Here is a 27304-nt window from a genome sequence, read left to right on the forward strand (position 1 = left end):
CCGACACTGGAGATCTCGCTCGTCGTCACTGACGTCATGTTGCGGATCCCGACACTGGAGATCTCGCTCGTTATCACTGATGTCATGTTGCGGATCCCGACACTGGAGATCTCGCTCGTTATCACTGATGTCATGTTGCGGATCCCGACACTGGAGATCTCGCTCGTTATCACTGATGTCATGTTGCAGATCCCGACACTGGAGATCTCGCTCGTTGTCACTGATGTTGTGGTTTGGGGACGTAATGTTTTATCTTCTGTGTCATAGAGGTAAAAAGATAAAATCCACAGAGATATCACCGGAGAAGGGAGAAAGCGCTCACATCACCCTCTGCTGCGGAAATCGGTCCATAAAGGGGTTGCGCCCCCATCAAGAAGACGTTTGACGAAGCAGAAAAGGTGGAAATGGTTCTATAATGTAGTTATTAAATGCTGCCTTCAAGCAATGTGTGATCTGGGGCCTTATGACGCGATGCACCGCGTGCCCGCTGATGGCTGCCCGGAGGACGGTAACGCTGGCAGCAGATGAAAGCTCCTTCATTCCCACCTCTTCGGCCGGGCTCCATGTATTGTCTATGGCGGCACAAGCCCTGCTAAGGAAAATCCCAACGCCTAGCAGATGTGCGGCCAGGGCTGGGGAGCAGCGGCAGGAGCTCCGGCTACAGGACAACCGTCTGCGGCGGAGAACGGACGGTGTGAGGTGTCATCAGTGCGCCCGTGTAATAGATGGGAGAGTCTCCGCTCTGGGGACCGTGTGCAGCATGGCCGGACAGCTGGCTCCGGTCTATGGGCAGAGGCTCGGGATGGCAGCCAGCCCCATAGTCCTGGGGACGGGCGGCAGCGGTCTGTGCTTCCTCCAGCAGACCCGGGGGCGTCGCCATCACTACAGCAGGACACAGAGCCCCGCCATTGCGTCACCGCTACAGGGGGACACGTGACCTGCAGCCCGGAGGCCTCACCCCGGGAACCACTGACGTCACCACTCCGCGCCGCCGCGCACAACTGCGACTGCGCAACACGACCACGCGCCACACATCCTGCTGAGCGCTGATTGGAGGACGACAATGACGTCACACACCGGCCGGAAACTAATCGTGTGCGGCACCGGGGGCTCAACGGTGAGTGACCGAGACCTGAGCCCAGCACCGGCCGCCGCCTCCCCCCCCACTATACCCCCGGACTCCCCCTCCCCCCACTATATACCCCCGGACCCCCCCACTATATACCCCCGGACCCCCCCACTATATACCCCCGGACCCCCCCACTATATACCCCCGGACCCCCCCTCCCCCCACTATATACCCCCGGACCCCCCCACTATATACCCCCGGACCCCCCCACTATATACCCCCTCCTCCCCCCACTATATACCCCCGGACCCCCCCTCCCCCCACTATATACCCCCGGACCCCCCCTCCTCCCCCCCACTATATACCCCCGGACCCCCCCTCCTCCCCCCCACTATATACCCCCGGACCCCCCCTCCTCCCCCCCACTATATACCCCCCCTCCTCCCCCCCACTATATACCCCCCCTCCTCCCCCCCACTATATACCCCCCCTCCTCCCCCCCACTATATACCCCCGGACCCCCCCTCCTCCCCCCCACTATATACCCCCCGGACCCCCCCTCCTCCCCCCCACTATATACCCCCCGGACCCCCCCTCCTCCCCCCCACTATATACCCCCCGGACCCCCCCTCCTCCCCCCCACTATATACCCCCCGGACCCCCCCTCCTCCCCCCCACTATATACCCCCCGGACCCCCCCTCCTCCCCCCCACTATATACCCCCCGGACCCCCCCTCCTCCCCCCCACTATATACCCCCCGGACCCCCCCTCCTCCCCCCCACTATATACCCCCCGGACCCCCCCTCCTCCCCCCCACTATATACCCCCCGGACCCCCCCTCCTCCCCCCCACTATATACCCCCCGGACCCCCCCTCCTCCCCCCCACTATATACCCCCCGGACCCCCCCTCCTCCCCCCCACTATATACCCCCCGGACCCCCCCTCCTCCCCCCCACTATATACCCCCCGGACCCCCCCTCCTCCCCCCCACTATATACCCCCCGGACCCCCCCTCCTCCCCCCCACTATATACCCCCCGGACCCCCCCTCCTCCCCCCCACTATATACCCCCCGGACCCCCCCTCCTCCCCCCCACTATATACCCCCCGGACCCCCCCTCCTCCCCCCCACTATATACCCCCCGGACCCCCCCTCCTCCCCCCCACTATATACCCCCCGGACCCCCCCTCCTCCCCCCCACTATATACCCCCCGGACCCCCCCTCCTCCCCCCCACTATATACCCCCCGGACCCCCCCTCCTCCCCCCCACTATATACCCCCCGGACCCCCCCTCCTCCCCCCCACTATATACCCCCCGGACCCCCCCTCCTCCCCCCCACTATATACCCCCCGGACCCCCCCTCCTCCCCCCCACTATATACCCCCCGGACCCCCCCTCCTCCCCCCCACTATATACCCCCCGGACCCCCCCTCCTCCCCCCCACTATATACCCCCCGGACCCCCCCTCCTCCCCCCCACTATATACCCCCCGGACCCCCCCTCCTCCCCCCCACTATATACCCCCCGGACCCCCCCTCCTCCCCCCCACTATATACCCCCCGGACCCCCCCTCCTCCCCCCCACTATATACCCCCCGGACCCCCCCTCCTCCCCCCCACTATATACCCCCCGGACCCCCCCTCCTCCCCCCCACTATATACCCCCCGGACCCCCCCTCCTCCCCCCCACTATATACCCCCCGGACCCCCCCTCCTCCCCCCCACTATATACCCCCCGGACCCCCCCTCCTCCCCCCCACTATATACCCCCCGGACCCCCCCTCCTCCCCCCCACTATATACCCCCGGACCCCCCCTCCCCCCCACTATATACCCCCGGACCCCCCTCCCCCCACTATATACCCCCGGACCCCCCCACTATATACCCCCGGACCCCCCCTCCTCCCCCCCACTATATACCCCCGGACCCCCCCTCCTCCCCCCCACTATATACCCCCCGGACCCCCCCTCCTCCCCCCCACTATATACCCCCCGGACCCCCCCTCCTCCCCCCCACTATATACCCCCCGGACCCCCCCTCCTCCCCCCCACTATATACCCCCCGGACCCCCCCTCCTCCCCCCCACTATATACCCCCCGGACCCCCCCTCCTCCCCCCCACTATATACCCCCCGGACCCCCCCTCCTCCCCCCCACTATATACCCCCCGGACCCCCCCTCCTCCCCCCCACTATATACCCCCCGGACCCCCCCTCCTCCCCCCCACTATATACCCCCCGGACCCCCCCTCCTCCCCCCCACTATATACCCCCCGGACCCCCCCTCCTCCCCCCCACTATATACCCCCCGGACCCCCCCTCCTCCCCCCCACTATATACCCCCCGGACCCCCCCTCCTCCCCCCCACTATATACCCCCCGGACCCCCCCTCCTCCCCCCCACTATATACCCCCCGGACCCCCCCTCCTCCCCCCCACTATATACCCCCCGGACCCCCCCTCCTCCCCCCCACTATATACCCCCCGGACCCCCCCTCCTCCCCCCCACTATATACCCCCCGGACCCCCCCTCCTCCCCCCCACTATATACCCCCCGGACCCCCCCTCCTCCCCCCCACTATATACCCCCCGGACCCCCCCTCCTCCCCCCCACTATATACCCCCCGGACCCCCCCTCCTCCCCCCCACTATATACCCCCCGGACCCCCCCTCCTCCCCCCCACTATATACCCCCCGGACCCCCCCTCCTCCCCCCCACTATATACCCCCCGGACCCCCCCTCCTCCCCCCCACTATATACCCCCCGGACCCCCCCTCCTCCCCCCCACTATATACCCCCCGGACCCCCCCTCCTCCCCCCCACTATATACCCCCCGGACCCCCCCTCCTCCCCCCCACTATATACCCCCCGGACCCCCCCTCCTCCCCCCCACTATATACCCCCCGGACCCCCCCTCCTCCCCCCCACTATATACCCCCCGGACCCCCCCTCCTCCCCCCCACTATATACCCCCCGGACCCCCCCTCCTCCCCCCCACTATATACCCCCGGACCCCCCCTCCTCCCCCCCACTATATACCCCCGGACCCCCCCTCCTCCCCCCCACTATATACCCCCGGACCCCCCCTCCCCCCCACTATATACCCCCGGACCCCCCTCCCCCCACTATATACCCCCGGACCCCCCCACTATATACCCCCGGACCCCCCCTCCTCCCCCCCACTATATACCCCCGGACCCCCCCTCCTCCCCCCCACTATATACCCCCGGACCCCCCCTCCTCCCCCCCACTATATACCCCCGGACCCCCCCTCCTCCCCCCCACTATATACCCCCGGACCCCCCCTCCTCCCCCCCACTATATACCCCCGGACCCCCCCTCCTCCCCCCACTATATACCCCCGGACCCCCCCTCCTCCCCCCACTATATACCCCCGGACCCCCCCTCCTCCCCCCACTATATACCCCCGGACCCCCCCTCCTCCCCCCCACTATATACCCCCGGACCCCCCCTCCCCCCACTATATACCCCCGGACCCCCCCTCCCCCCACTATATACCCCCGGACCCCCCCTCCCCCCCACTATATACCCCCGGACCCCCCCTCCCCCCCACTATATACCCCCAGACCCCCCCTCCCCCCACTATATACCCCCAGACCCCCCCTCCCCCCACTATATACCCCCGGACCCCCCCACTATATACCCCCGGACCCCCCCTCCCCCCACTATATACCCCCGGACCCCCCTCCCCCCACTATATACCCCCGGACCCCCCTCCCCCCCACTATATACCCCCGGACCCCCCCTCCCCCCACTATATACCCCCGGACCCCCCCTCCCCCCCACAATACCCCCGGACCCCCCCTCCCCCCACTATATACCCCCGGACCCCCCCTCCTCCCCCCACTATATAACCCCGGACCCCCCCACTATATAACCCCGGACCCCCCCACTATATACCCCCGGACCACCCCACTATATACCCCCGGACCCCCCCTCCTCCCCCCCACTATATACCCCCGGACCCCCCCTCCTCCCCCCCACTATATACCCCCGGACCCCCCCTCCTCCCCCCCACTATATACCCCCGGACCCCCCCTCCTCCCCCCCACTATATACCCCCGGACCCCCCCTCCTCCCCCCCACTATATACCCCCGGACCCCCCCCCCACTATATACCCCCGGAGGCCCCCCCCTCCCCCCCACTATACCCCCGGAGGCCCCCCCTCCCCCCACTATACCCCCGGAGGCCCCCCTCCCCCCACTATACCCCCCCTCCTCCCATTATATCCCTGGTTCTCCCTCATTATATCTCCGGAGCCCCCCCCATTATATTCCAGGAGCCCTCCTCCCATTATATCCCCGGCCCCCCCCTCCCCCATTATATCCCTGGAGCCCTCATCCTCCCATTATATCCCAGGACCCCCCCCTCCTCCGTTATATCCCCGGTTCTCCCCCCTACCATTATATCCCCGGACCCCCCCCTCCTCCGTTATATCCCCGGACCCCCCCCTCCTCCGTTATATCCCCGGGTCTCCCCCCTGCCATTATATCCCCAGGTCCCCCCCCCGCCATTATATCCCCGGACCCCCCCCTCCTCCGTTATATCCCCGGTTCTCCCCCCTGCCATTATATCCCCGGACCCCCCCCTCCTCCGTTATATCCCCGGGTCTCCCCCCTGCCATTATATCCCCGGACCCCCCCCTGCCATTATATCCCCGGGTCCCCCCCCCCCGCCATTATATCCCCGGACCCCCTCCTCCTCCGTTATATCCCAGGTTCCCCCCCCTGCCATTATATCCCCGGGTCCCCCCCCCCGCCATTATATCCCCGGTTCTCCCCCCTGCCATTATATCCCCGGACCCCCCCTCCTCCGTTATATCCCCTGTTCTCCCCCCTGCCATTATATCCCCGGACCCCCCCCTCCTCCGTTATATCCCCGGGTCTCCCCCCTGCCATTATACATTATATCCCCAGACCCCCCACCCCTGTCACTCCATTCTCTGCCTGCTGCGCTCGCTGACCGTTCCTCTGTCTCCTCCTTCTGCGGCAGGTTGTTGGCGCAGTCTATGGATCCGGCGCTCTGCTCTGAGTTCTTGACCTTCCTGAGGCCGGGCACGCGGGCGGACGTGAAGAGCCAGGCCCTGGAGTATGTGCTGGGTGTAAGCGCCACGCCCGAGGGTAGGCGGAGCCTGTGTGAGCTGCCGGGATTGGTGCGTGCGGTGCTGGATGTGACCTCTGACCCCTCACCGCCAGTGATTCAGGAAACTTACCACATACTGGTGAATCTGACCTCTGACCCCTGCACTCACCGCTTCTTGCTGGAGATCCCCACTCTGCTCCCTGTGCTGGCGGAGCGGCTGACGGACCCCCGCTACGTTTATGCGGACTCTGTCTGCACCGCGCTGTGTAACCTGAGCCGCGAGGAGGCGTCCTGCCGCGCCGTCATCACGTTGCTGACAGATCGGGGCCTGAACAAACTGCTGGAGATGATCTGCAGCCCCCACTACAACGCAGCCGCGGCCCTCCACTACCTGGGGCCCCTGATGTGCAACCTGACGCAGCTGCCCGAGGGCCGCAGCTTTATACTGGACCGTAACAGGTGAGTGCTGCCGGGCACCCGAAGCCCCCTGCCGGGTAATGTGTACCCCTCATATGTGTATGTGTATATGTACATGTATGACCCGGTCACTGTCCAGTATGTGTATATGTACATGTATGACCCGGTCACCGGCCAGTATGTGTATATGTACATGTATGACCCGGTCACTGTCCAGTGTCTGTATATGTATGATCCGGTCACTGTCCAGTATGTGTATATGTACATGTATGACCCGGTCACCGGCCAGTATGTGTATATGTACATGTATGACCCGGTCACCGGCCAGTATCTGTATATGTACGTGTATGATCCGGTCACTGTCCAGTGTCTGTATATGTATGATCCGGTCACTGTCCAGTATGTGTATATGTACATGTATGACCCGGTCACCGGCCAGTATCTGTATATGTACATGTATGATCCGGTCACTGTCCAGTATGTGTATATGTACATGTATGATCCGGTCACTGTCCAGTATGTGTATATGTACATGTATGACCCGGTCACCGGCCAGTATGTGTATATGTACATGTATGACCCGGTCACCGGCCAGTATGTGTATATGTGCATGTATGACCCGGTCACCGGCCAGTATATATGTACATGTATGACCCGGTCACCGGCCAGTATCTGTACATGTATGACCCGGTCACCGGCCAGTATCTGTATATGTACATGTATGATCCGGTCACTGTCCAGTATGTGTATATGTACATGTATGATCCGGTCACCGGCCAGTATCTATATATGTACATGTACGACCCGGTCACCGGCCAGTATGTGTATATGTACATGTATGATCCGGTCACCGGCCAGTATCTGTATATGTACATGTATGACCCGGTCACCGGCCAGTATCTGTATATGTATATGTATGACCCGGTCACCGGCCAGTATGTGTATATGTACATGTATGACCCGGTCACCGGCCAGTATCTATATATGTACATGTACGACCCGGTCACCGGCCAGTATGTGTATATGTACATGTATGACCCGGTCACCGGCCAGTATGTGTATATGTACATGTATGACCCGGTCACCGGCCAGTATGTGTATATGTACATGTATGACCCGGTCACCGGCCAGTATCTGTACATGTATGACCCGGTCACCGGCCAGTATCTGTATATGTACATGTACGACCCGGTCACCGGCCAGTATCTGTATATGTACATGTATGACCCGGTCACCGGCCAGTATGTGTATATGTACATGTATGATCCGGTCACCGGCCAGTATGTGTATATGTACATGTATGACCCGGTCACCGGCCTGTTTCTGTATATGTACATGTATGACCCGGTCACCGGCCAGTATCTGTATATGTACATGTATGATCCGGTCACTGGCCAGTATGTGTATATGTACATGTATGACCCGGTCACTGTCCAGTATCTGTATATGTACATGTATGACCCGGTCACCGGCCAGTGTCTGTATATGTACATGTATGATCCGGTCACTGGCCAGTATGTGTATATGTACATGTATGATCCGGTCACCGGCCAGTATCTGTACATGTATGACCCGGTCACCGGCCAGTATCTGTATATGTACATGTATGACCCGGTCACCGGCCAGTATCTGTATATGTACATGTATGACCCGGTCACCGGCCAGTATCTGTATATGTACATGTATGACCCGGTCACCGGCCAGTATCTGTATATGTACATGTATGACCCGGTCACCGGCCAGTATCTGTATATGTACATGTATGACCCGGTCACCGGCCAGTATCTGTACATGTATGACCCGGTCACCGGCCAGTATCTGTACATGTATGACCCGGTCACCGGCCAGTATCTGTATATGTACATGTATGACCCGGTCACCGGCCAGTATGTGTATATGTACATGTATGACCCGGTCACCGGCCAGTATCTATATATGTACATGTACGACCCGGTCACCGGCCAGTATCTGTATATGTACATGTATGACCCGGTCACCGGCCAGTATCTGTATATGTACATGTATGACCCGGTCACCGGCCAGTATGTGTATATGTACATGTATGATCCAGTCACCGGCCAGTATCTATATATGTACATGTATGACCCGGTCACCGGCCAGTATGTGTATATGTACATGTATGATCCAGTCACCGGCCAGTATCTATATATGTACATGTACGACCCGGTCACCGGCCAGTATCTGTATATGTACATGTATGACCCGGTCACCGGCCAGTATCTGTATATGTACATGTATGACCCGGTCACCGGCCAGTATCTGTATATGTACATGTATGACCCAGCCAGTATCTGTATATGTACATGTATGATAACGGCCAGTATGTGTATATGTACATGTATGACCCGGTCACCAGCCAGTATGTGTATATGTACATGTATGACCCGGTCACCGGCCAGTATCTGTATATGTACATGTATGACCCGGTCACCGGCCAGTATCTGTATATGTACATGTATGACCCGGTCACCGGCCAGTGTCTGTATATGTACATGTATGATCCGGTCACCGGCCAGTATGTGTATATGTACATGTATGACCCGGTCACCGTCCAGTATCTGTATATGTACATGTATGACCCGGTCACCGGCCAGTGTCTGTATATGTACATGTATGACCCGGTCACCGGCCAGTGTCTGTATGTGTACATGTATGATCCGGCCAGTATCTGTATATGTACATGTATGATAACGGCCAGTATGTGTGTATGTACATGTATGACCCGGTCACCGGCCAGTATGTGTATATGTACATGTATGACCCGGTCACCGGCCAGTATCTGTATATGTACATGTATGACCCGGTCACCGGCCAGTGTCTGTATATGTACATGTATGACCCGGTCACCGGCCAGTATCTGTATATGTACATGTATGATAACGGCCAGTATGTGTGTATGTACATGTATGACCCGGTCACCAGCCAGTATGTGTATATGTACATGTATGACCCGGTCACCGTCCAGTATCTGTATATGTACATGTATGACCCGGTCACCGGCCAGTATGTGTATATGTACATGTATGACCCGGTCACCGGCCAGTGTCTGTATATGTACATGTATGATCCGGTCACCGGCCAGTATGTGTATATGTACATGTATGATCCGGTCACCGGCCAGTATGTGTATATGTACATGTATGACCCGGTCACCGGCCTGTTTCTGTATATGTACATGTATGACCCGGTCACCGGCCAGTTTCTGTATATGTACATGTATGACCCGGTCACCGGCCAGTTTCTGTATATGTACATGTATGACCCGGTCACCGGCCAGTATGTGTATATGTACATGTATGACCCGGTCACCGGCCAGTATGTGTATATGTACATGTATGACCCGGTCACCGGCCAGTATGTGTATATGTACATGTATGACCCGGTCACCGGCCAGTATCTGTATATGTACATGTATGACCCGGTCACCAGCCAGTATGTGTGTATGTACATGTATGACCCGGTCACCGGCCAGTTTCTGTATATGTACATGTATGATCCGGTCACCGGCCAGTATCTGTACATGTATGACCCGGTCACCGGCCAGTATCTGTATATGTACATGTATGACCCGGTCACCGGCCAGTATGTGTATATGTACATGTATGACCCGGTCACCGGCCAGTATCTGTATATGTACATGTATGACCCGGTCACCAGCCAGTATGTGTGTATGTACATGTATGACCCGGTCACCGGCCAGTATGTGTATATGTACATGTATGATCCGGTCACCGGCCAGTATCTGTACATGTATGACCCGGTCACCGGCCAGTATCTGTATATGTACATGTATGACCCGGTCACCGGCCAGTATCTGTAGAATCATAGAATCGTAGAGTTGGAAGGGACCTCCTGGGCCATCTGGTCCAACCCCCTGCTCAAAGCAGGATTCGCTAAATCATCCCAGTCAGATGTCTGTCCAGCCTCTGTTTGAAGACTTCCATTGAAGGAGAACTCACCACTTCTCGTGGCAGCCTGTTCCACTCATTGATCACTCTAACTGTCAAAAAGTTTTTTCTAATATCTAATCTGTGTCTCTTCCCATTCAGTTTCATCCCATTGCTTCTAGTCTTTCCTTGTGCAAATGAGAATAAAGTTGATCCTTCTACAATGTGACAGCCCTTTAGATATTTGTAGACAGCTATTAAGTCTCCTCTCAGTCTTCTCTTTTGCAAACTAAACATTCCCAAATCCTGCAACCTTTCCTCATAAGACAGGGTTTGCAGACCGGTCACCATTCTGGTCGCTCTTTTCTGAACTTGCTCCAGTTTGTTGATGTCTTTTTTAAAATGTGGTGTATATATACATGTATGATCCGGTCACCGGCCAGTATGTGTATATGTACATGTATGATCCGGTCACCGGCCAGTATGTGTATATGTACATGTATGACCCGGTCACCGGCCAGTATCTATATATGTACATGTACGACCCGGTCACCGGCCAGTATCTGTATATGTACATGTATGACCCGGTCACCGGCCAGTATCTGTATATGTACATGTATGATCCGGACACCGGCCAGTATGTGTATATGTACATGTATGACCCGGTCACCGGCCAGTATCTGTATATGTACATGTATGATCCGGTCACCGGCCAGTATGTATATATGTACATGTACGACCCGGTCACCGGCCAGTATCTATATATGTACATGTACGACCCGGTCACCGGCCAGTATCTGTATATGTACATGTATGACCCGGTCACCGGCCAGTATCTGTATATGTACATGTATGACCCGGCCAGTATCTGTATATGTACATGTATGATAACGGCCAGTATCTGTATATGTACATGTATGACCCGGTCACCGTCCAGTATCTGTATATGTACATGTATGATCCGGTCACCGGCCAGTGTCTGTATATGTACATGTATGATCCGGTCACCGGCCAGTATGTGTATATGTACATGTATGATCCGGTCACCGGCCAGTATGTGTATATGTACATGTATGACCCGGTCACCGGCCAGTATGTGTATATGTACATGTATGACCCGGTCACCGGCCAGTATCTGTATATGTACATGTATGACCCGGTCACCGGCCAGTATCTGTATATGTACATGTATGACCCGGTCACCGGCCAGTATCTATATGTACATGTATGACCCGGTCACCGGCCAGTTTCTGTATATGTACATGTATGACCCGGTCACCGGCCAGTTTCTGTATATGTACATGTATGACCCGGTCACCGGCCAGTATCTGTATATGTACATGTATGACCCGGTCACCGGCCAGTATTTGTATATGTACATGTATGACCCGGTCACCGGCCAGTATCTGTACATGTATGACTAGGTCACCGGCCAGTATCTGTATATGTACATGTATGACTAGGTCACCGGCCAGTGTCTGTATATGTACATGTATGATCCGGTCACCGGCCAGTATGTGTATATGTACATGAATGACCCGGTCACCGGCCAGTATCTGTATTTGTACATGTATGACCCGGTCACCGGCCAGTATCTGTATATGTACATGTATGATCCGGTCACTGGCCAGTATGTGTATATGTACATGTATGACCCGGTCACTGTCCAGTATCTGTATATGTACATGTATGACCCGGTCACCGGCCAGTGTCTGTATATGTACATGTATGATCCGGTCACTGGCCAGTGTCTGTATATGTACATGTATGATCCGGTCACTGGCCAGTATGTGTATATGTACATGTATGACCCGGTCACTGTCCAGTATCTGTATATGTACATGTATGACCCGGTCACCGGCCAGTATCTGTATATGTACATGTATGACCCGGTCACCGGCCAGTATCTGTATATGTACATGTATGACCCGGTCACCGGCCAGTATCTGTATATGTACATGTATGACCCGGTCACCGGCCAGTATCTGTATATGTACATGTATGACCCGGTCACCGGCCAGTATCTGTATATGTACATGTATGACCCGGTCACCGGCCAGTATCTGTATATGTACATGTATGACCCGGTCACCGGCCAGTATCTGTATATGTACATGTATGACCCGGTCACCGGACAGTATCTGTATATGTACATGTATGACCCGGTCACCGGCCAGTATCTGTATATGTACATGTATGACCCGGTCACCGGCCAGTATATGTACATGTATGACCCGTTCACCGGCCAGTATGTGTATATGTACATGTATGACCCGGTCACCGGCCAGTATGTGTATATGTACATGTATGACCCGGTCACCGGCCAGTATCTGTATATGTACATGTATGACCCGGTCACCGGCCAGTATCTGTATATGTACATGTATGACCCGGTCACCGGCCAGTATCTGTATATGTACATGTATGACCCGGTCACCGGCCAGTATCTGTATATGTACATGTATGACCCGGTCACCGGCCAGTATCTGTATATGTACATGTATGACCCGGTCACCGGCCAGTATCTGTATATGTACATGTATGATCCGGTCACCGGCCAGTATCTGTATATGTACATGTATGACCCGGTCACCGGCCAGTATCTGTATATGTACATGTATGACCCGGTCACCGGCCAGTATCTGTATATGTACATGTATGACCCGGTCACCGGCCAGTATCTGTATATGTACATGTATGATCCGGTCACCGGCCAGTATCTGTATATGTACATGTACGACCCGGTCACCGGCCAGTATCTGTATATGTACATGTATGACCCGGTCACCGGCCAGTATGTGTATATGTACATGTATGACCCGGTCACCGGCCAGTATCTGTATATGTACATGTATGATCCGGTCACTGGCCAGTATGTGTATATGTACATGTATGACCCGGTCACTGTCCAGTATCTGTATATGTACATGTATGACCCGGTCACCGGCCAGTGTCTGTATATGTACATGTATGATCCGGTCACTGGCCAGTATGTGTATATGTACATGTATGATCCGGTCACCGGCCAGTATCTGTACATGTATGACCCGGTCACCGGCCAGTATCTGTATATGTACATGTATGACCCGGTCACCGGCCAGTATCTGTATATGTACATGTATGACCCGGTCACCGGCCAGTATCTGTATATGTACATGTATGACCCGGTCACCGGCCAGTATCTGTATATGTACATGTATGACCCGGTCACCGGCCAGTATCTGTATATGTACATGTATGACCCGGTCACCGGCCAGTGTCTGTATATGTACATGTATGACCCGGTCACCGGCCAGTGTCTGTATGTGTACATGTATGATCCGGCCAGTATCTGTATATGTACATGTATGATAACGGCCAGTATGTGTGTATGTACATGTATGACCCGGTCACCGGCCAGTATGTGTATATGTACATGTATGACCCGGTCACCGTCCAGTATCTGTATATGTACATGTATGACCCGGTCACCGGCCAGTGTCTGTATATGTACATGTATGACCCGGTCACCGGCCAGTATCTGTATATGTACATGTATGATAACGGCCAGTATGTGTGTATGTACATGTATGACCCGGTCACCAGCCAGTATGTGTATATGTACATGTATGACCCGGTCACCGTCCAGTATCTGTATATGTACATGTATGACCCGGTCACCGGCCAGTATGTGTATATGTACATGTATGACCCGGTCACCGGCCAGTGTCTGTATATGTACATGTATGATCCGGTCACCGGCCAGTATGTGTATATGTACATGTATGATCCGGTCACCGGCCAGTATGTGTATATGTACATGTATGACCCGGTCACCGGCCTGTTTCTGTATATGTACATGTATGACCCGGTCACCGGCCAGTTTCTGTATATGTACATGTATGACCCGGTCACCGGCCAGTTTCTGTATATGTACATGTATGACCCGGTCACCGCCCAGTTTCTGTATATGTACATGTATGACCCGGTCACCGGCCAGTATGTGTATATGTACATGTATGACCCGGTCACCGGCCAGTATGTGTATATGTACATGTATGACCCGGTCACCGGCCAGTATGTGTATATGTACATGTATGACCCGGTCACCGGCCAGTATGTGTATATGTACATGTATGACCCGGTCACCGGCCAGTATCTGTATATGTACATGTATGACCCGGTCACCAGCCAGTATGTGTGTATGTACATGTATGACCCGGTCACCGGCCAGTATGTGTATATGTACATGTATGATCCGGTCACCGGCCAGTATCTGTACATGTATGACCCGGTCACCGGCCAGTATCTGTATATGTACATGTATGACCCGGTCACCGGCCAGTATCTGTAGAATCATAGAATCGTAGAGTTGGAAGGGACCTCCTGGGCCATCTGGTCCAACCCCCTGCTCAAAGCAGGATTCGCTAAATCATCCCAGTCAGATGTCTGTCCAGCCTCTGTTTGAAGACTTCCATTGAAGGAGAACTCACCACTTCTCGTGGCAGCCTGTTCCACTCATTGATCACTCTAACTGTCAAAAAGTTTTTTCTAATATCTAATCTGTGTCTCTTCCCATTCAGTTTCATCCCATTGCTTCTAGTCTTTCCTTGTGCAAATGAGAATAAAGTTGATCCTTCTACAATGTGACAGCCCTTTAGATATTTGTAGACAGCTATTAAGTCTCCTCTCAGTCTTCTCTTTTGCAAACTAAACATTCCCAAATCCTGCAACCTTTCCTCATAAGACAGGGTTTGCAGACCGGTCACCATTCTGGTCGCTCTTTTCTGAACTTGCTCCAGTTTGTTGATGTCTTTTTTAAAATGTGGTGTATATATACATGTATGATCCGGTCACCGGCCAGTATGTGTATATGTACATGTATGACCCGGTCACCGGCCAGTATCTATATATGTACATGTACGACCCGGTCACCGGCCAGTATCTGTATATGTACATGTATGACCCGGTCACCGGCCAGTATCTGTATATGTACATGTATGATCCGGACACCGGCCAGTATGTGTATATGTACATGTATGACCCGGTCACCGGCCAGTATCTGTATATGTACATGTATGATCCGGTCACCGGCCAGTATGTATATATGTACATGTACGACCCGGTCACCGGCCAGTATCTATATATGTACATGTACGACCCGGTCACCGGCCAGTATCTGTATATGTACATGTATGACCCGGTCACCGGCCAGTATCTGTATATGTACATGTATGACCCGGCCAGTATCTGTATATGTACATGTATGATAACGGCCAGTATCTGTATATGTACATGTATGACCCGGTCACCGTCCAGTATCTGTATATGTACATGTATGATCCGGTCACCGGCCAGTGTCTGTATATGTACATGTATGATCCGGTCACCGGCCAGTATGTGTATATGTACATGTATGATCCGGTCACCGGCCAGTATGTGTATATGTACATGTATGACCCGGTCACCGGCCAGTATGTGTATATGTACATGTATGACCCGGTCACCGGCCAGTATCTGTATATGTACATGTATGACCCGGTCACCGGCCAGTATCTGTATATGTACATGTATGACCCGGTCACCGGCCAGTATCTATATGTACATGTATGACCCGGTCACCGGCCAGTTTCTGTATATGTACATGTATGACCCGGTCACCGGCCAGTTTCTGTATATGTACATGTATGACCCGGTCACCGGCCAGTATCTGTATATGTACATGTATGACCCGGTCACCGGCCAGTATTTGTATATGTACATGTATGACCCGGTCACCGGCCAGTATCTGTACATGTATGACTAGGTCACCGGCCAGTATCTGTATATGTACATGTATGACTAGGTCACCGGCCAGTGTCTGTATATGTACATGTATGATCCGGTCACCGGCCAGTATGTGTATATGTACATGAATGACCCGGTCACCGGCCAGTATCTGTATTTGTACATGTATGACCCGGTCACCGGCCAGTATCTGTATATGTACATGTATGATCCGGTCACTGGCCAGTATGTGTATATGTACATGTATGACCCGGTCACTGTCCAGTATCTGTATATGTACATGTATGACCCGGTCACCGGCCAGTGTCTGTATATGTACATGTATGATCCGGTCACTGGCCAGTGTCTGTATATGTACATGTATGATCCGGTCACTGGCCAGTATGTGTATATGTACATGTATGACCCGGTCACTGTCCAGTATCTGTATATGTACATGTATGACCCGGTCACCGGCCAGTATCTGTATATGTACATGTATGACCCGGTCACCGGCCAGTATCTGTATATGTACATGTATGACCCGGTCACCGGCCAGTATCTGTATATGTACATGTATGACCCGGTCACCGGCCAGTATCTGTATATGTACATGTATGACCCGGTCACCGGCCAGTATCTGTATATGTACATGTATGACCCGGTCACCGGCCAGTATCTGTATATGTACATGTATGACCCGGTCACCGGCCAGTATCTGTATATGTACATGTATGACCCGGTCACCGGCCAGTATCTGTATATGTACATGTATGACCCGGTCACCGGCCAGTATCTGTATATGTACATGTATGACCCGGTCACCGGCCAGTATATGTACATGTATGACCCGTTCACCGGCCAGTATGTGTATATGTACATGTATGACCCGGTCACCGGCCAGTATGTGTATATGTACATGTATGACCCGGTCACCGGCCAGTATCTGTATATGTACATGTATGACCCGGTCACCGGCCAGTATCTGTATATGTACATGTATGACCCGGTCACCGGCCAGTATCTGTATATGTACATGTATGACCCGGTCACCGGCCAGTATCTGTATATGTACATGTATGACCCGGTCACCGGCCAGTATCTGTATATGTACATGTATGACCCGGTCACCGGCCAGTATCTGTATATGTACATGTATGATCCGGTCACCGGCCAGTATCTGTATATGTACATGTATGACCCGGTCACCGGCCAGTATCTGTATATGTACATGTATGACCCGGTCACCGGCCAGTATCTGTATATGTACATGTATGACCCGGTCACCGGCCAGTATCTGTATATGTACATGTATGATCCGGTCACCGGCCAGTATCTGTATATGTACATGTATGATCCGGTCACCGGCCAGTATCTGTATATGTACATGTACGACCCGGTCACCGGCCAGTATCTGTATATGTACATGTATGACCCGGTCACCGGCCAGTATGTGTATATGTACATGTATGACCCGGTCACCGGCCAGTATCTGTATATGTACATGTATGATCCGGTCACCGGCCAGTATCTGTATATGTACATGTATGACCCGGTCACCGGCCAGTATGTGTATATGTACATGTATGACCCGGCCAGTATCTGTATATGTACATGTATGATAACGGCCAGTATGTGTATATGTACATGTATGACCCGGTCACCAGCCAGTATGTGTATATGTACATGTATGACCCGGTCACCGGCCAGTATCTGTATATGAACATGTATGACCCGGTCACCGGCCAGTGTCTGTATACGTACATGTATGATCCGGTCACCGGCCAGTATGTGTATATGTACATGTATGACCCGGTCACCGGCCAGTATCTGTATATGTACATGTATGACCCGGTCACCGGCCAGTATCTGTATATGTACATGTATGACCCGGTCACCGGCCAGTATCTATATGTACATGTATGACCCGGTCACCGGCCAGTTTCTGTATATGTACATGTATGACCCGGTCACCGGCCAGTTTCTGTATATGTACATGTATGACCCGGTCACCGGCCAGTTTCTGTATATGTACATGTATGACCCGGTCACCGGCCAGTATCTGTATATGTACATGTATGACCCGGTCACCGGCCAGTATCTGTATATGTACATGTATGACCCGGTCACCGGCCAGTATCTGTATATGTACATGTATGACCCGGTCACCGGCCAGTATCTGTATATGTACATGTATGACCCGGTCACCGGCCAGTATCTGTATATGTATGACCCGGTCACCGGCCAGTATCTGTACATGTATGACCCGGTCACCGGCCAGTATCTGTATATGTACATGTTTGACCCGGTCACCGGCCAGTATCTGTATATGTATGACCCGGTCACCGGCCAGTTTCTGTATATGTACATGTATGACCCGGTCACCGGCCAGTTTCTGTATATGTACATGTATGACCCGGTCACCGGCCAGTTTCTGTATATGTACATGTATGACCCGGTCACCGGCCAGTTTCTGTATATGTACATGTATGACCCGGTCACCGGCCAGTTTCTGTATATGTACATGTATGACCCGGTCACCGGCCAGTTTCTGTATATGTACATGTATGACCCGGTCACCGGCCAGTTTCTGTATATGTACATGTATGACCCGGTCACCGGCCAGTTTCTGTATATGTACATGTATGACCCGGTCACCGGCCAGTTTCTGTATATGTACATGTATGACCCGGTCACCGGCCAGTATCTGTATATGTACATGTATGACCCGGTCACCGGCCAGTATCTGTATATGTACATGTATGACCCGGTCACCGGCCAGTATCTGTATATGTACATGTATGACCCGGTCACCGGCCAGTATCTGTATATGTACATGTATGACCCGGTCACCGGCCAGTATCTGTATATGTACATGTATGACCCGGTCACCGGCCAGTATCTGTATATGTATGACCCGGTCACCGGCCAGTATCTGTACATGTATGACCCGGTCACCGGCCAGTATCTGTATATGTACATGTATGACCCGGTCACCGGCCAGTATCTGTATATGTATGACCCGGTCACCGGCCAGTATCTGTACATGTATGACCCGGTCACCGGCCAGTTTCTGTATATGTACATGTATGACCCGGTCACCGGCCAGTTTCTGTATATGTACATGTATGACCCGGTCACCGGCCAGTATCTGTATATGTACATGTATGACCCGGTCACCGGCCAGTATCTGTATATGTACATGTATGACCCGGTCACCGGCCAGTATCTGTATATGTACATGTATGACCCGGTCACCGGCCAGTATCTGTATATGTACATGTATGACCCGGTCACCGGCCAGTATCTGTATATGTATGATCCGGTCACCAGCCAGTATCTGTACATGTATGACCCGGTCACCGGCCAGTATCTGTATATGTACATGTTTGACCCGGTCACCGGCCAGTATCTGTATATGTACATGTATGACCCGGTCACCGGCCAGTATCTGTATATGTACATGTATGACCCGGTCACCGGCCAGTATCTGTATATGTACATGTATGACCCGGTCACCGGCCAGTATCTGTACAGTATATGTACATGTATGACCCGGTCACCGGCCAGTATCTGTACATGTATGACCCGGTCACCGGCCAGTATCTGTACATGTATGATCCGGTCACCGGCCAGTATATGTACATGTATGACCCGGTCACCGGCCAGTATGTGTATATGTACATGTATGACCCGGTCACTGTCCAGTATCTGTATATGTACATGTATGACCCGGTCACTGTCCAGTATCTGTATATGTACGTGTATGACCCGGTCACTGTCCAGTATCTGTATATGTACATGTATGACCCGGTCACCGGCCAGTATATGTACATGTATGACCCGGTCACCGGCCAGTATATGTACATGTATGATCCGGTCACCGGCCAGTATCTGTACATGTATGATCCGGTCACCGGCCAGTATATGTACATGTATGACCCGGTCACCGGCCAGTATATGTACATGTATGACCCGGTCACCGGCCAGTATCTGTATATGTACATGTATGACCCGGTCACCGGCCAGTATCTCTATATGTACATGTATGACCCCGTCACCGGCCAGTATGTGTATATGTACATGTATGACCCGGTCACCGGCCAGTATCTGTATATGTACATGTATGATCCGGTCACCGGCCAGTATATGTACATATATGACCCGGTCACCGGCCAGTATGTGTATATGTACATGTATGACCCGGTCACTGGCCAGTATCTATATATGTACATGTATGACCCGGTCACCGGCCAGTATCTGTATATGTACATGTATGACCCGGTCACCGGCCAGTATGTGTATATGTACATGTATGATCCGGTCACCGGCCAGTATCTGTATATGTACATGTATGACCCGGTCACCGGCCAGTATCTGTATATGTACATGTATGACCCGGTCACCGGCCAGTATCTGTATATGTACATGTATGACCCGGTCACCGGCCAGTATCTGTATATGTACATGTATGATCCGGTCACCGGCCATTATATGTACAGTATATGTACATGTATGACCCGGTCACCGGCCAGTATATGTACATGTATGACCCGGTCACCGGCCAGTATCTGTACATGTATGATCCGGTCACCGGCCAGTATATGTACATGTATGACCCGGTCACCGGCCAGCATGTGTATATGTACATGTATGACCCGGTCACTGTCCAGTATCTGTATATGTACATGTATGACCCGGTCACCGGCCAGTATCTGTATATGTACGTGTATGACCCGGTCACCGGCCAGTATCTGTATATGTACGTGTATGACCCGGTCACTGTCCAGTATCTGTATATGTACATGTATGATCCGGTCACCGGCCAGTATATGTACAGTATATGTACATGTATGACCCGGTCACCGGCCAGTATATGTACATGTATGACCCGGTCACCGGCCAGTATCTGTACATGTATGATCCGGTCACCGGCCAGTATATGTACATGTATGATCCGGTCACCGGCCAGTATATGTACATGTATGACCCGGTCACCGGCCAGTATATGTACATGTATGACCCGGTCACCGGCCAGTATCTGTATATGTACATGTATGACCCGGTCACCGGCCAGTATCTGTATATGTACATGTATGACCCGGTCACCGGCCAGTATCTGTATATGTACATGTATGACCCGGTCACCGGCCAGTATGTGTATATGTACATGTATGACCCGGTCACCGGCCAGTATCTGTATATGTACATGTATGATCCGGTCACCGGCCAGTATATGTACATATATGACCCGGTCACCGGCCAGTATCTGTATATGTACATGTATGACCCGGTCACCGGCCAGTATGTGTATATGTACATGTATGATCCGGTCACTGGCCTGTATCTGTATATGTACATGTATGACCCGGTCACCGGCCAGTATGTGTATATGTACATGTATGACCCGGTCACCGGCCAGTATGTGTATATGTACGTGTATGACCCGGTCACCGTCCAGTATCTGTATATGTACGTGTATGACCCGGTCACCGTCCAGTATCTGTATATGTACGTGTATGACCCGGTCACCGTCCAGTATCTGTATATGTACGTGTATGATCCGGTCACCGGCCAGTATGTGTATATGTACGTGTATGACCCGGTCACCGGCCAGTATGTGTATATGTACGTGTACGACCCGGTCACCGGCCAGTATGTGTATATGTACGTGTACGATCCGGTCACTGTCCAGTATGTGTATATGTACGTGTACGACCCGGTCACTGTCCAGTATCTGTATATGTACGTGTACGACCCGGTCACTGTCCAGTATCTGTATATGTACATGTATGATCCGGTCACCGGCCAGTATTTGTATATGTACCTGTATGACCCGGTCACCGGCCAGTATGTGTATATGTACATGTATGACCCGGTCACTGGCCAGTATCTATATATGTACATGTATGACCCGGTCACCGGCCAGTATCTGTATATGTACATGTATGACCCGGTCACCGGCCAGTATGTGTATATGTACATGTATGACCCGGTCACCGGCCAGTATCTGTATATGTACATGTATGACCCGGTCACCGGCCAGTATCTGTATATGTACATGTATGACCCGGTCACCGGCCAGTATGTGTATATGTACATGTATGACCCGGTCACCGGCCAGTATGTGTATATGTACATGTATGACCCGGTCACCGGCCAGTATGTGTATATGTACATGTATGACCCGGTCACTGGCCAGTATCTATATATGTACATGTATGACCCGGTCACCGGCCAGTATATGTACATGTATGACCCGGTCACCGGCCAGTATGTGTATATGTACATGTATGACCCGGTCACCGGCCAGTATCTGTATATGTACATGTATGACCCGGTCACCGGCCAGTATGTGTATATGTACATGTATGACCCGGTCACCGGCCAGTATGTGTATATGTACATGTATGACCCGGTCACCGGCCAGTATGTGTATATGTACATGTATGACCCGGTCACTGGCCAGTATGTGTATATGTACATGTATGACCCGGTCACTGGCCAGTATCTGTCTATGTACATGTATGACCCGGTCACCGTCCAGTATATGTACATGTATGACCCGGTCACTGTCCAGTATCTGTATATGTACATGTATGACCCGGTCACCGGCCAGTGTCTGTATATGTACATGTATGACCCGGTCACTGGCCATTGTGTGTGTAACGGGGTCTAGCCAAGCTGGGGTACCTCTTTCAGTAGCACCCCGTGTTTTCGGAGGTCCGCTCTGCGTTGGCTGGAGTCTGAATGAATGACGCTGGCTGGAATTCCTTGGTTGCATGGGCGCATATAAAAGATCACTGCTTCTCCATGTATTTCCAGTCTCACAACACTTTACTCACAGGACACAGAATATATCACACAGATACAGAGGGCCGGCCAAGAGAAAAGCGGCAGGCCAGACATGCATTACAAAAGCTGCAGGTGGCCGGAGCCTGCTGATTTTTACTGTGGTGATTACAAAGGTGGGGGGAGGGCAGATAAAAGGAGAATATCGTGTCCCCTCTGCCCAGGGGCGCAGCCTGTGGGCTGATGCATTAGGGACATGCATCTCACATAGAACCTATTATACATACATATAACTGCACAAGATATTCTGGGTGCTGAGTGGTTCTGTAACACGGCTCCCCTTTTCAGTGATGCGATTGGCATACACAGTCTGATCCTCAACGGATCGGTTTGGGGATGACCGAAGTTTATGGGGTTGGTACAAGTTCCGTTTGTCGACTTAGTCCATCGGCGTTACCGTTTTGTTTGCCGGGTCTGTGGTGGATCGTGAAGTCCAGAGGTTGTAGGGCTAAACTCCACCGCAGCAATCTGGCGTTGTCTCCAGAGACCCGATTAAGCCAGACTAGGGGATTATGGTCCGTTAGGAGGGAAAACTGTCGTCCATACAAATATGGTTGCAACTTCTTGAGTGCCCATACTACCGCCAGGCACTCCTTCTCGATGGCCGCATAGCTTACTTCACGGGGCAGTAGTTTCCGACTCAGGTAAGCTACCGGGTGTTCTTGGCCGTCCGGCCCGACTTGGCTCAGTACTGACCCCAATCCAATCATAGAAGCGTCTGTGTGAACAAGGACACGTTTAGTTGGATCGGGTGCGGCCAATACAGGGGTATTGGTGAGGGAGTCCTTTAGTTGGCGGAAGGCTTCCTCACAGTCTGAGGTCCAGGTTACCTGGCGGGGTTGGTTCTTAGGGGTCAGATCAGTGAGGGGCTTGGCTACGCTGCTGTAATTGGGAACGAATTTCTTGTAATACCCCGCTGTCCCTAGAAACACCATGACCTGGGTTTTAGTGCATGGGATGGGCCACTTGGCTATGGCCTCAATCTTGGCTGGTTCTGGTCACTGTTTCCCACTTCCTACTCAATGCCCTAAATACTGAACCTCTGCTTTGCCCACGTGACACTTGTTTGGGGTCAGGGTGATTCCGGCCTGGTGGATCCTGTCCAATACTGTCTCTAGGTGATTTAGGTGCTCTTCCCATGTCGCACTGTAGATGGCGATGTCGTCCAGGTAGGCACAAGCATAGTCCTGGAGACCATCCAGAAGCCGGTCAGCCAGCCTTTGGAAGGTCGCCGGGGCATTCTTCATCCCGAATGGCATAACTCGAAACTGGAATAAGCCGAACGGGGTGACAAATGCCGACTTGGGAATAGCGTCAGGACTAAGGGGAATCTGCCAGTAGCCTTTGCATAGATCGATGGTGGTCAAATACTTTGCCCCCGCCAGCCGGTCTAACAACTCATCCACACGCGGCATGGGATATGCATCCGTCACTGTTTTCTCATTGAGCCTACGATAGTCTACACAAAACTGTGTAGTCCCATCCTTCTTGGGCACTAACACTACGGGGGATGCCCAGGGACTATCTGACTCTTCAATGACCCCTAAACGCAGCATCTCTTGTATCTCTTGTCGCATCCCCTCTCATACAGACTCAGGGACGCGGAAGGGGGGTTGTCGTAGGGGGGTATGATCCTGGGTCTCATCCTTGTGTTGTGCCAGGCGAGTGTACCCCGGTCTCCCCGAAAACATCCTCTGTCTCTGCCTCAGCAACGCCTCCACCTGCTGTCTCTCCCGGGGGCCTAGGTCTTCACCCAAGTGTACCTGGTCCCATGTTTTAGACTGAGTCCTTTCCCCTAAGACATCCGGCAAGGGAAGTCCGGCTAAATCCTCTGCTTCAGGTGCACAGATGGCCACTACCTCTTCAGGGCGCTCCCGGTAGGGCTTCAGCATATTCACGTGGAACATGCGGATAACCCTGGGGTCGTCACAATCGGCGACATTATAGGTTGTGTCGGCTATTTTCCCCACTACCTGGTAGGGCCCCTGCCATGCAGCTTGGAACTTATTCTGCTTAGTGGGCTCTAACACCAGGACCTCAAGATTCAAGATTCAAAGAAGCTTTATTGGCAGGACTAAATACACATTAGTTTTGCCAAAGCAGGTGTACAGAAGGGAATAGGGATAGGGACTGTAGGGATGTTGGGAAGGGGCTGTAGGAAAGGTGGATGGGGCAGATCCAGGTTGGGGCTATAGAAGTCCATGGCATAGGGAAGGTGGATGGCGGCATGGGGGCAGATCCAGGATGAGGCTATAGAAGTCCATGGCATAGGGAAGGTGGATGGGGGATTGGGGCATATCCAGGGTTGGTGCCATAGAAGTCCATGGCATATCAGAGTTCTCTTTCTCGCAGTCTATGGCATTCGTTCACATATTGCGCTGCTATCTCCACTGCTCTCTCTTCTTCCCCCAGCAGGATGTATGTTTTCTCTTCCTCCTTCATGGTGGTGAAATCCGGGAAGAGATGTGAGAGTCTCCTGAAGTGAGTGTCCCTCACTGCTGAGTACTTGGAGCAGTGTAGCAGGAAGTGGGTCTCATCCTCCAGGGCCTCCTGGTCACAGTGTTGGCACAGTCTTTCCTCCCTGGGCTTGTAGCTCTGCCTGTGTCGGCCGGATTCGATGGCCAGACTGTGGGCACTGAGTCTATACCGGCTCAGGATCTTGCGGTCTTTGGGGTCCTGGAGTTTCTCCAGGTATGGAGCCAGTCTGTAGTCTCTCTGTAGACTCTGGTACATGGTCAGTTTCTGTGAGCTGATGATGTCGTTCTTCCAGTCACTTACGTACCTCTCCTGGCCTTCGTCTACCATCTTCCTGATTCCGGCTTTTGTCAGGTTGTTGTGATTGGTTTTCTGGTCAGGTTGGGTTTGGGTGAGCTGTTCCGAGGGTCCTGGTTTTTCTGTTTCCCCTACATGTGTCAGGGCTTTATGGTGATGGGAGCTTGGATTGCTCCTACGTAGGTGAGCCCGGAATGACAGTGCCCTCTTTAGAACCGTTAGGTGTAGAGGGAATCTGCCCAGCTCGGCACGGCAAGCACTGTTGGAGGTGCTCGATGGACTTGGAGAAGGGGCTTGCAAAATTCCAGGTGGAATATTTCTGTTGGGCTTGAATCCCACCTTGACCAGTCTGGGTAGGTGTGAGGACCCTAGACTTCGCTGCCATACAGGAGGATTGGGGCGATGATAGAATCGAAGATTTTTAACCAGACCCTCACTGGTGGCTTTAGATGGTAGAGTTTCCTTCGGATGGCATAGAAGGTTTTGCATGCCTTGTCTTTCAGGGTCTCTATGGCTTGTTTGAAGCTCCCTGATCGGTGAATCTCTAGGCCCAGATAGGTATATTTGTCCGTTCCTGTAAGGGCGCAGTTGTTGAGGATAAATGAAGGGTGCTGGTCTGATTTTCTCTTTCTCTTCTGAAACACCATGATGTTGGTTTTCTTTAGGTTGACCGGTAGAGCCCAGGTGGAGCTGAATTTCTCTAAGATTTTCAGGTTTTCTTGGAGGCCTTTCTCGGTTGGTGACAGAAGCAGCAAGTCATCTGCATACAGCAGGAATTTCACCTGCCTTCTGTCCTATTTCCAAAGTGCGCTCTCTGGCCCTCAGATCGTACCATATGCGCTGGCGCCGATGTGTCGCCTGCAGGTTCTCACGTACAGCCTGAGTCAGCTCCTGTAGGTGGTCCCGGAATTCCAGCACATAGGGTACAATAGGTACCCCTTCTATAAGGCCCTCCCCTTCCCAGTGTTCCAGCACTAAGTCTAGGGGTCCCCTTACCCATCTCCCGTATACCAGCTCGAACGGGGAGAACCCCATGGATTCTTGGGGCACCTCCCGATAGGCAAACAGGAGGTGTGGCAAGAATTTCTCCCAGTCCCTGTAGGTCCTGGTAAAAGTCCCAATGAGCTGTTTTAATGTCCCGTTAAAGCGTTCACACAACCCATTGGTTTGAGGGTGGTACGGGGTGCTTCTAATGGACTTTACGCCGCACAGCTTCCACGGTTGGTCACCTCTCCTGTAAACTGGGTACCCTGGTCCGAGATAATCTCCCGGGGAAATCCAACCCGTGAGAACACCTGGAGCAGGGCGGCCGCCACCGTCTCTGCCAGTATGTTAGGTAATGCAACCGCCTCTGGATACCATGTGGCATAATCTACCACTGTCAATATATACTTTTTCCCTGACGGACTGGGTTTGGCTAACGGCCCTATCAAATC

The 27304-nt window shown here is 53.1% G+C and overlaps 1 protein-coding gene across 1 annotated transcript in view; it reads left to right on the forward strand.

Annotated features, from left to right (window-relative positions):
- Positions 1 to 921: 921 nt before the first annotated feature.
- HGH1 (HGH1 homolog) overlaps positions 922 to 27304 on the forward strand; it is a 68177-nt gene continuing 41794 nt past the window's right edge. Inside the window, exons 1-2 of the mRNA XM_073556545.1 lie at positions 922 to 1117; positions 6085 to 6633. Of these exons, the coding sequence (XP_073412646.1) occupies positions 6101 to 6633 (533 nt within the window). The 5' untranslated portion in view covers positions 922 to 1117; positions 6085 to 6100. The remainder of the gene's footprint in view (positions 1118 to 6084; positions 6634 to 27304) is intronic.

Source organism: Dendrobates tinctorius, unplaced genomic scaffold, assembly GCF_039654945.1.
Source record: "Dendrobates tinctorius isolate UK_male_01 unplaced genomic scaffold, ASM3965494v1 ptg000235l, whole genome shotgun sequence".
NCBI classification, from domain to species: domain Eukaryota; kingdom Metazoa; phylum Chordata; class Amphibia; order Anura; family Dendrobatidae; genus Dendrobates; species Dendrobates tinctorius.